The sequence below is a fragment of the Cannabis sativa genome, chromosome 9, assembly GCF_029168945.1.
Source record: "Cannabis sativa cultivar Pink pepper isolate KNU-18-1 chromosome 9, ASM2916894v1, whole genome shotgun sequence".
Classification (NCBI taxonomy): Eukaryota; Viridiplantae; Streptophyta; class Magnoliopsida; order Rosales; family Cannabaceae; genus Cannabis; species Cannabis sativa.
In genome coordinates, this window is record NC_083609.1 from 58,468,800 (window position 1) to 58,481,220 (window position 12,421).

At 27.4% G+C, this 12,421-nt stretch overlaps 2 protein-coding genes across 2 annotated transcripts; both read left to right on the forward strand.

Annotated features, from left to right (window-relative positions):
* Positions 1-1,789: 1,789 nt before the first annotated feature.
* LOC133031069 (probable O-methyltransferase 3) lies at positions 1,790-4,565 on the forward strand. The gene is made up of 2 exons (XM_061104324.1): positions 1,790-2,630; positions 3,997-4,565. Exons 1-2 carry the CDS (start codon positions 1,821-1,823, stop codon positions 4,306-4,308), a joined length of 1,122 nt encoding a protein of 373 aa, XP_060960307.1. The 5' UTR covers positions 1,790-1,820; the 3' UTR covers positions 4,309-4,565.
* A 705-nt stretch (positions 4,566-5,270) lies between these two features.
* On the forward strand, positions 5,271-7,207 carry LOC115723965 (shikimate O-hydroxycinnamoyltransferase-like). The gene is made up of 2 exons (XM_030653424.2): positions 5,271-5,687; positions 6,293-7,207. Exons 1-2 carry the CDS (start codon positions 5,271-5,273, stop codon positions 7,205-7,207), a joined length of 1,332 nt encoding a protein of 443 aa, XP_030509284.2.
* Positions 7,208-12,421: the final 5,214 nt, after the last annotated feature.

Consider the following 12,421-nt stretch of genomic DNA (forward strand, 5'->3'; position numbering starts at 1 on the left):
GTACTCTATAAATAAATTTATACATATTTATAGTTTTAAATGTTTTAATAGTTTTAATATAAAATATAATATTTAATATTATATTTAAATTTTATTATTATTTTAATTTATTTATAATTGATAAATACATATTAATAATAATAAATTTTAGAATTTTTTAATATGTTGTGTTGTGTTTTTTGAGCTTGTCGAGTGCCGTATTATTCAGACTAGTCTATTTGTGCGTGCTTACGTGTCGTGCATTTCGTGCTTCTTGTCCTGTGTCGTGCATTTCGTGCTTCTCGTCCCGTGTCGTGCTTAAGCACATATTTTCATGCCTTGTTGTGCCAATTTATAATATCGTGTCATGTCATGTCCAAGTCTCATATTTTTTCGTGCTTTCTGAGCTCGTGTCAGTTTCGTGTCGTGTCAAAAAACCCGACTCGTATTTACAGCACTACATAAGGTTAGTGGCATCCATATTCACTCAATTAAGATTACTAGCTATTTATTTTAGGTGTGGCAATCTGTGTTGTCTCGTGTCATACACATTCGTATTATGTAGGTTGACATGCATATTTTATTGATCAACCTTAGATCCATATATATTTCATGTCAAGAAATCTAGCCTTAACCCGACATGTCGTGTTCTCGTGTCGACCCATTATGTCCGTGTGTTGAATATACTTATGTTACAATATACATTGATCAACATCAGGGTCGGCCCCAAGCATAGGCGGGCTAGGCCCGTTCCTAGAGCCCACTCATTTTAGGGGCTCAAATAAAAAAAATACCTTTAAAAAAATATATATTTTTTTAATAATACCATTTATCTTTGTAGTAAAGGCTAATTTTTTTTTTGGTTAATTTCACAAATGCACAAAAACAACAAAAATACGGTTTCACGGAATTTTAAACATTTTTACGATTTTTTTTTATTTTATTTACATAAAATACGGTCCTTTTATGTTAAAATTTTGTTCATTTGTTGTTAATTTTTTGTTATATGTATGTTATTTTTTGTTGTTTTTTGTTGTTATTTTGATATTATTTTCATGTTACTTTTATGTTATTTTTTTGTTGATTTTATGTTGTTTTTGTGTTATTTTTTGGAAAACCGTAAAAATGTAAAAAAACATTCTTTGAACGTAAAAATGTAAATATTTTACAAAAAATAGTGTCTTATGTAATGATTCCTTCTTTTTTTTGCTTATGACTCATTTTAACTCAGAGTCGGTCCAAATCAGCATAAGTAGTATCGCATATTTAATTTATATATATTTTTTTAATTATATCAAACTCATTTAAATAATATACTAAATAAAAATATATCAACAAATAAATAATATTTATTAATTATATTAATAATCAATACAATGAATAAAATTCAATTATCTATCTTATATTCTTATACACAATTTTCTTTCTAATTATATATTTTTTTTATGAAAATAAACAATAATTTTACTATAAATAAATAATTTTTATAATATATTAAATATAAATAGGTTAATTCGTGCTCATTTTGTGTCACATATGTTAATCCTAACCCAACTCAAATAATAATTGTCACTTGAATTCGACCCAATTTTGACCCCTATCAATTTACAATAATTCTTATCGAATTCTTGTCGTGTTATGACCTGAATTGCCATCCTTTATTTTTTTTATATACTTATAAAAATAATAATAATTTAGATATAAAAATTTAATTATAGTTCACCCCACATATCTTGTTTGGATACTCAACACAATTTAATTCACATCAAAAACTTATAAATAGAGCTACAAGTTATAACAATATTCATTCAGTTCATATTTAATACACATTTCATAGTATAATGGAGAAATTAAGGAATTCTAGTAGTCATGTAGATTTGGTTGTGAATGAAGACAACAACACAAAATTACTAAGAGCTCAAGCCCACATATGGAACCATATCTTCAATTTCATCAATTCCATGTCCCTAAAATGTGCAGTTGAATTAGGCATACCAGATATTATCAACAACCATGGAAAACCCATGACCATTTCTCAACTCACACTTGCACTCCCCATCAATAAAAACAAATTCCAATGTCTCTATCGCCTTATGCGACTTTTAACTCACTCTGGCTTTTTCGCTTTAGAAAAAGCCAAAATAGAAGGAGAAGAAGAAGAAGAATGTTATGTAATTACTGAAGCGTCCAAATTACTCCTCAAGGACAATCCTATGAGTGTCACACCCTTCTTGCTACTCGTGCTCAACCCTGTCTTGACCAAATCTTTCGATGTTCTCAATACTTGGTTCCAAAACGACGATTCAACCCCGTTTGTCACGACCAACAGAATGGCAATTTGGGATTATTGTAGCCATGAACCAAAACTAGCACAAAGTTTCAATGAAGCAATGGCTAGTGATGCGCGATTGGTGACAAGTGTACTAATCAAGAAGTGTAAGGGAGTGTTTGAAGAAGTTGATTCGTTGGTTGATGTTGGAGGAGGCACTGGGACTGTGGCCAAGTTTATTGCAACAACATTTCCTCAAATTCAATGTAGTGTTTTGGATTTACCACATGTTGTAGCTGGTTTACAAGGTGAGAAGAATCTCAACTTCATTGATGGGGACATGTTTGTTGAAGTTCCTACTGCTCAAGTAGTTTTGTTGAAGGTACACACACATACTCATATATTTTGTATCGTTTTATTTTGGGTAAATACTATTTTGAACCCTGTATTTTGTAAAAATTACTAATTGGAATCTTTATTTTGTTAAATGACAAATCAAATCCTGTGTTTTTCAAAATAGTACAAAATAGACGGTAAGCTTAATTTTTTATCAAATTAAAACTTGACTTGGAGGTATTGTGATAAGAATAGTTATATTATTTTTACATCTGTTTGTGTTAGAAATTTTTTTTAAGTTGCTTATATTAAAAAAAATAAAAAAAACTTAAGTTCATGGTCTATTTTCTACTATTTTAAAAAATACAGAGTCCAAATTAAAATTTAATAAAATAGATAGTTCAATCTATACAGAGTCCAAAACACAAGACTCACATAAATATAATTCTATGAACAAATTACAAAAACTATTTATGATTTTTTTTAGTAGAAGTATGAATTATGTATTATTGTGTTCATATATTTTTCATTAAAAATAGTTCACAAACTATTTATAGAGTTGTAAAGTAATTTTTCTATTAAGTTCTGTTACATATAACAAATAAAATGATTGATGTGGTTGTTTAGACTATTGTCATGTCAAAATTGACATGATTCTTCTAAATAGCCTCAAACAAACTAGTTACTACAAAAATACAAACAATATTTAATAATATACATATAGTGAGAAATCTCTCAATTTATTTTATTTTTGGATGTTGTGTTTTGTTATATAATTATAATGAGCTCTTAAATTTGATTGTAATAAAAATATCTTAGTCATACTAAAAGACATTTTGACAAAATTCGGGTATAGAGGTCTAATTTTTATTTTTATTATTACAAAATATAGGATTCAAAGTCAATTTTAAAATGGTAAATACTATTTTATAAAAGTTATTTATTGGACCCTTGTTTTATTAAATGATAAAATAGACTTTATATTTTTTAAAATGGTATAAATAGGATCCTGATCATGAGTTCAATTTTCAATAATTTTTTAATATAACTAATTTGAAGACAATTCTTAATATAAAGAGATACAGAAAATACAATTAGATTTTTCATAACACATCTAAATCGGATTATATTAAATTTTATTTTGATAAAAAATCAATTTATGAGGGTTCTATTTGTATAATTTTAAAAAATACAAGGTCTATTATGTCGTTTAATAAAATATAAGGTTCAATCGGTAACTTTTATAAAACAGAAGGTGTAAAATAATATTTATCCATTTTAAAATACATTGTCCAAACAAATAATGATGCAAAACAAAAGATCAAATTTGTATATAAATTAATCCTAATTATAAATATTTGTGTAATATTATTTTTACTGAATAATGGTTAAATGTTACCTTTGATAAATAGTGGATATTACATGATTGGAGCGACGAAAATAGCATCAAAATACTAAAAAAATGCAAAGAGGCCATAACTAGAAGCGAGAAGAAAATTGGAAAGGTGGTTGTTATCGACATGATTATTGAAAATGAGAAAGATGAAATCGATGATGAATCATATGAAACTCAACTCTTCATGGATATGGCACTATTGACTTTGTTTAGTGGACAAGAAAGAAATGAGAAAGAATTGTCTAAGCTCTTTAAAGATGCTGGGTTCTCTCATTATAAAATTACTCCTATTTTGGGTCTAAGATCTCTCATTGAGATTTATCCATAATTAATATAAATAAGTTATGATGTTCTCTCATTGAGGTCGATTCATAATTAATGGTTGGCAATGTAATGAAGATATATAAATTATTAATCTATGAGTTATAATTATATGTAATAACTCAAATGGGGGAACAAATATTTTCCGTTGAAGATTTCTCATTGAGTTTGAGACTTTATGTTCTATCTATAATTAATATATAAATAAGTTGTAATGTTATTTTTATAATTTTATCAATTAATAATGGTTGGTATTGTAATAAAGATATTTAAAGTATTAATCTATGACTTATATAATTATAAAGAAAATTACGGATTTTAAAAGTTCTTATGATAAATATGACACATTTAAGTTTGACCAATTTATATAATATTTTTTTTTTATTTTCAGGTCTTTTTATGGTATTTGATATGTCATATATATATGTAAATTAGGTTTTCAAATTTTATATTTAATATTTTTATTTATTTAGATAGTTTTATTTGTCACTGATGCCGGAAAAATCATCGGGGTTTCTGCTGGTGCCGGAAAAATCATCGGAGTAGCGGTCGGTACCGGAAAAGTCGTCGAAGTTGCTATCGACGTCGAAAAATTCATTGAAATTGGCATTGTCGCCGGAAAAATCATTGAAAAAACTGGCAGTTTCTTGATGAAGAAACCACTTTCTTGGAGATTTTTTCAGTGATAATGCCAATTCTGACGATTTTTCTGACACTGGCAGCTACTTCGGCGACTTTTTCTGGTACCGACAACAAACTTTAAAAAAACATCAAAATTGGCATAGTCAACCAGAAAAAGTAACAAAAAACTGGTTTCTTAATGAAGAAATCAGTTTCTTGATAAAGAAACCAGTTTGAGCGAACATTGATCAATTCAGTCGAGTTATTATATATTTTGATAGAGGTATACAAAATATAACATTAAATGAACTACACATATCATAAAATCTATAATAGTTCATAATAATAATGGTTACGGTGATTAACATTGACGAAAGGACAATTGTGAAGCCAGCAAAAGAGACACCAAGAGATCCAATTTGGCTGTCAAATTTGGATTTAATGACTACAAGTGTGCATATCACTAATATATACTTGTATAGAAACAACAATGGTGATGCCAAGTTTTTTGACACTGAGCTTCTTAAACATGCCTTAGCTAAGGTGTTGGTGCCCTTTTATCCCTTGGCGGGTCGGCTAAGGTATGACAATGGCGGTCGCCTTGAAATCAATTGTAATTCGGAGGGTGTCCTTTTTATGGTGGCCGAGACAGATTCTGTTATGGATGATTTGGTTGGATGTGCTCCCACTGTTGAGCTTCTAAAGCTTACTCCTTTTATTGATCGTTCTGTTGGTGTTTCTTCATTTCCTCTTTTAGCTGCACAGGTATACATAATTTAACTAATCATATTTATTTAAGATAGGTTTCTTTATACTAATAAGATATATCATATAGTTTAGATTAAAAGAAATGTAACCCTAAACATAATAAAATTCAACAACTGCTAGATCAATCCAATCATTAATTAGACTATTTGAATCAAAGGAACTAAATCCCGAATATAAGAGCATTCTAATTAACTACTCTACTTTATACTTTAAAATAGCTCACTAAGACACTCACTTTTTTTATTTTATTTTACCTCATATATTTACATTATCATATATTAAATTCTCCATATTTAAATCTTTATTAATTAAATAGTAAAAAATTACAATTATAATAATTAGGGATATTTACAGTGAAATCTCCTAATAGCGTTAAAAGTACTTTATCTTACGATTTTATTACAGTCATACTTTTTTTTACCGTTAAGTGTCAATTAAGCCTCTTAAGTATTAGTTTAAAAACACGTAGCCATATATTTCTTTAACTTATTTAATACGTGATCTAATAATATATCACTACATGTTTTTATACAGACACTTAATGATCGAAAAAAATAGTAAATTGTTAATCGAAATAGGTAAATTGTTTTTTTTTTTTGTAGATTACTCGGTTCAAATGTGGTGCAGTATCAGTAGGTTTCAGTAACCAACACCGTTTGGCCGATGGCACAGCAGCCATGTACTTCGTCAACGCATGGTCCGAAGTGGCTCGTGGTCTTCACCTATCACAACACCCAATCCTCGACCGAGCATTACTTCGTGCTAGAAACCCACCACAACCAAATTTCGATCACATAGAGTACCAACAATCACCACTACCACTCTCTAAATCTACTCAACAACAAGAGCCCAATCCAATAGTCAAAGTTTTCAAATTCACTAGGGACCAAATCAAGATTCTCAAAGCCAAATCTCAACAAAATGGTACCAATAACTATAGCACATTTGAGATTCTATCAACTCATATTTGGAGATGTGCATCTAAAGCAAGGTCACTTCCAAGTAACCAAGTTACTAAATTGTTCACTCTAATTAATGGTAGGACTAAATTGGACCCACCACTCCAACCTCATTTATTTGCCAATGTTTTATATGCAACTTCAACTGTTGTTACCATTGGTGATCTTGTAACCAACCCAATAAATTATGGTGCTAGTAAGATTCGCCAAACTTTGGTTAAAATGGATAATAGATACTTGAGATCGGCTATTGATTACTTAGAGCTTAGGCCCAATCTCATTAATGGGCCTGGTCGTGGGGCTGATGTTTACGAAAGCCCAAATTTTGGGATAGTTTGTTGGATTGGGCTGCCAATGTATGATTCTGATTTTGGATGGGGTCGGCCTTTTTATGTGACCCCTGTTGGGCTTCGTTTAGAGGGTAAAGCTTACATTTTACCTCCCGGCCCAATTAATAATGGTAACTTATTTGTTGCTATTGCTTTGAAAGTTGAACACATGAAAGTGTTTGAGAAGTTGTTATATGATGGTGTGTGTGTTGGGAATTCTACTCTTTAATGTATATTTTTGTTTTGTTGAGAAAAACCTAATAAAAACAATAAAGGTTTATGTCTTTTTAATATTTTGTATTGCTAGTTGTTTGGACCATGTGATATAATAAAGAGACTATTTCATAAATATACAAAAATGATAAAGTTTTTATATTTTTACAGATCTATTGTTTTGTTTTTTCATATTTCTACGATTTTTTTTTTTCACAACGGTATTGTTTTCCGTTGTTTTCGACCGTTGTTTTGAAGTTGTTCTTACGGGAAAGCAAAGTGTTTTTTTTACAACAATATGAAATGTTGTTTTTATAAGAAAGTTGTTTTGATATTGTTGTTATAGGAAGGCTACAAAGAAGCAACATTTTTCTCTAAAAAAAATAAGTTAAAACTTGTAAAAAAATTTGTAAGAAAGTCTTTTACAATGTAAAAAAAAAAAAAAAGTCTTTAAGTGTATTGTGTAAATTTTCTTATAATAAATTATAAATTTTTAGCCTCTATGTTTTTTAAAAATCTTTTTGACCAAATATTTATAAGCATGACAAAAATATTTTTTCATATAAAAATGAAAAATATTTTTCACATGACCAAAATATTAATAAAAAATATTTATAAAAATGACAAAATATTTTGTTGGATTTGGAGCTCCTCCATTTTTTTTATTTGGTTAAGAATTTCTTGGATCTATTTATATTAAGAAAATATTTTGATCAAATTGCTCCCAACCTTTATGCAAAAAATATTGGGATAATTTCACAAATACATAAAAATAACAAAAAATTACAAAAATACGGTTTTACGGAATTTTAAATATTTTTACGGGTTTTTTGATTTTATTTACAGAAAATAAGGTCTTTTTATGTTGTTATCTTGTTAATTTTTTGTTATATGTATGTTATTTATTGTTATTATTTTGATGTTATTTAAATGTTACTTTCATTTACTTTTATGTAGTTTTCTTGTTATTTTCATGTTATTTATATGGAAAACTGTAAGAATGTAAAAAAAAATTCTTTAAATGTAAAAATATAATTTTTTTACAAAAAAAATAGTATCTTGTATAATTATTCCTTATAAAATTTTATTTAAAATACAAAATTCAAATTGGTAATCACAAACACATGTAAAAATAAAGGTGTTTGGTAAAATAATCTCTGATATTGACAGTAACACCCTCAAATCTTCACATAGTTCTTTTTGCATATTTGAAGTGTTATTTGTTTTTTGTTTGTTTGATATCAAGATGGATTGCCACTATGTTGACATATTGCAAGTTTTTATTATTTCAAATAATTTTAATGACTTAAATATTATGATGACGTTTAATAATACTTTTTTAATTAGTTTTCTGTTTTTAAAAGGGAAATTTGATTTTTTATGCTTACATTTGGTTAAAAAAAAATTTCTAAACAAATAATAACTAATATTTGTAAAATATGACAATTTTTATGATATCCCTAAAATACCCCCATTTACATCACCCCATTTACACCATCAGACCACCCATCGGGCCACCCCATCGGGCCACCATCGGACCACCCATCGGGCCACCCATCGGACCACCCATCGGACTACCATCGGACCAAATCTGCTACTAATTTTTTTTTATGTTTTTGTACATACAAAAGTAGCATCAGGTGATCATCGGACCACCATCGGACTACCATCGGACCCCATCGGACTACCAATTTTTTTTTTTTTTTTGATGTTTTTGCACTAAAAAAAAGTATGGAAAATTTGAGAGGGGTATTTTTGGGTTTTAGATAAAGTGGTCATATATTTTCAATGATGATATGTATTAGTTTAGAAATAAAATATTAGGTATATGTAAGTTTAGAAAATCAAATTTCCCTTTTAAAATTGGAAAAGTAAAAATATTTTTCAAAAACATGTTCTATAAAACTGTTTTTACTTTTCAATTTTTTAATTAGAAATCAAAATTTTATAAACAAAAAAAGTCACTTTCAATATATTTTTTAAACAGATTTTTTCTTAATCAATATTTTGGACTCCGACCAGACCCGGACCCAAATCCCCTCCCCAGGGCCCTAGCGCTGAACCCGGCTTCTGACCCGAACCCGAATCCGACCCTGGGCCTAAACCCGACTTAAATAAAATCAAAAAATAAAAATGAAAATGAACTTTACAGAACACACTTTTATTTTCTGTTTTTAAAATTGAAAAACAAAAGTGGTTATAGAACACAATTTTATTTTTTAAAAATAAAAATTTTACTTTCATTTTGTGATTAAAAAATTTAAAAATAAAAGTGTTACCAAACAGCACCTATAAAAAATTATTTTATAATTTTAAAAATAATTTAAATATAAATTAAAAATAATAAAAACAAAAAAAATCTTTAATTTTTGTTTTCATTTCTTTCGTCTATGACCATTTCTTATCTCATTTCTTAATGTTTACAATTTTTTTTTATAATTTTATTTACAAATTATATAGTTTTTTGATGTATTTTTATGTTGTACTATTGTTAATTTATTGTTGATTTTTTATTGTCGTTTTGATGTTGCTAATATATTATTTTTATGTTACCTTTATGTAATTTTCTTGTATTTTTCGTGTTACTTTTATAAAATACCGTAAAATGTAATAAAAAAAATCTTTAAACGTAAAAATGTAAAATTTTTACAAAAAAAATTATGCTTCGTGTAATTAACCCTTAGAAAAACATAACAAAAATATGTGCCTAATTTTTTTTAGACCCTATCTTTTGTATAAATGCATGGGTTTTAAAAAAAATAATTTTTTAGACTTTGTGTTTGGTAAAAATGCTAAAATTAGGTATTTAATTAATATTAATTTTTAGACTTTGTATTGTTATGGATGGAGGCTTCATAGACAAAGATATTGTAGAGATTTTATGTAAAATTGTTAAGACCACAAATATAATTGTTTGGTAAAATTGATACATAATAATAGGTAATCAAATTAAGTAATATAATGATAAAGTAGAACACGTTTCTACAAAGACATTGTAGAGATTTTATGTAAAGTTATTAAGACCACAAATATAATTGTTCGGTAAAATTGATGCATAAATATATGAAATTAAATTAAGTAATATAATGATAAAGTAGAGTATCGTTTCTACAAAAAAAGAAATTAGAAAAAGTAAATAAATAAAATAAATAATTAAAATTTAGAAAAATAAACAATGAGAAAAATAAAAATTATTATGATCACCAACTATCTTTTATTTTATTTCCTAATGCAATTACTTAATTTTTTTTTCTTCTTTCTATTCAATTGACAAGTTGAATTAAACATACCTACTTGTTTCGATCAATGTTCAAATTCGTGCGTTACTTTTTCATTTTTTTTTTTACAATTCTAAACTATATATGTATATTTTATAACTTTAGTTATATTTATGTAAACTTCTCAAAAATATTTTTCAGATTACCATATATATACAAAAATTACTAATATTATTAGAATTTAAATATTTATTTATATATACTCAATTTTTTTAGGGTTAATTTCACAAATGCACAAAAATAACAAAAAAAAAAAACAACAAAAATACTTCACGGAATTTTAATCATTTTTACGATTTTTTTGATTTTATTTACATAAAATACGGTCTTTTTATGTTGAAATTTTGTTCATTTGTTGTTAATTTTTTGTTATATGTATGTTATTTTTTGTTATTTTTTTGTTGTTATTTTCATGTTACTTTTATGTTGTTTTCTTGTTGATTTTATGTTGTTTTCGTGTTATTTTTTAGAAAACCGTAAAAATGTAAAAAAATATTCTTTGAACGTAAAATGTAAATATTTTACAAAAAATAGCACCTTATGTAATTATACTTTTTTTTTATTATATCATGTACTCTATAAATAAATTGATACATATTTATAGTTTTAAATGTTTTAATAGTTTTAATATAAAATATAATATTTAGTATTATATTTAAATTTTATTATTATTTTAATTCATTTATAATTGATAAATACATATTAATAATAATAAATTTTAGAATTTTTTAATATGTCGTGCTGTGTTTTTTGGGCTTGTCGCGTGCCGTATTTTTTAGACTAGTCTATTCGTGCGTGCTTACGTGTCGTGTAGTTCGTGCTTCTCGTCCTGTGTCGTGCATTTCGTGCTTCTCGTCCCGTGTCGTGCTTAAGCACATATTTTCATGCCATGTTGTGCCAATTTATAGCATCATGTCATGTCATGTCCAAGTTCATATTTTTTTCGTACCTTCTGAGCTCGTGTCAATTTCGTGTCGTGTCAAAAAACTCAACATGTGGCATCCATAAGGTTAGTGGCATCCATATTCACTCAATTAAGATTACTGGCTATTTATTTTAGGTGTGGCAATTTGTGTTGTCTCGTGACATACACATTCGTATTATGTAGGTTGACATGTATATTTTATTGATCAACCTTATAAAATATATTTCATGTCAAGAAATATCAACCTTAACCCGACATGTCGTGTTCTCGTGTCGATCCATCATGTCCGTGTGTTGAATATACTTATGTTACAATATACATTGATCAACATCAGGGTCTGTCCCAGGTATAGGCGGGCTAGGCCCGCGCGTAGGGCTCACTCATTTTAGGGACCAAATGAAAAAAAATATTTTTTTAATAATTTTTAAAAATACCATTTATCTTTATAGTAATGGTCAATTTTTTTTTTCCTATGACTCATTTTAACTCAGAGCTGGTCCAAATCAACAGAAGTAGTAGGGTTGTACATCGGTCGGTTTGGGCAGTTTATCCTATATATTTTCTAACTCAATCTAAAGTTCGGGTTGCTAAAATTTAAGTGCAACCCGCCCAATTTAAAAAAAAAAATCTATAAACCGACCAAACTTTTTTTTTTTTTTAGTTTTAGAGTCAAAATCAACAAAAATCAAAAAAATAAATTAAAAATATCACATTCCACCAAAGTACAATACCATATATATGACTTTAAAACTAATAATTAAGTATATAACTTTATATTATTATATATTTAATCATTTATATTATATATAATAAAAACTAAAAAGTTTTTTTTAAAAAATAAAGGTGCAAAATCGGGTTGGTCGGTTTAATTGGGCGGGTTGGACCTATTTTCAACCCGCCCAATTAACAGATTGGGCGGTTTGTAATTTTTTCGGGTTATTTCGGTTTGTAATTTTTATCGGTTTTTTCGGTTCGGTTTGAGCGGGTTATTCACTTAAGGTAGTTTACAAATTTTTTTGTACAGCCC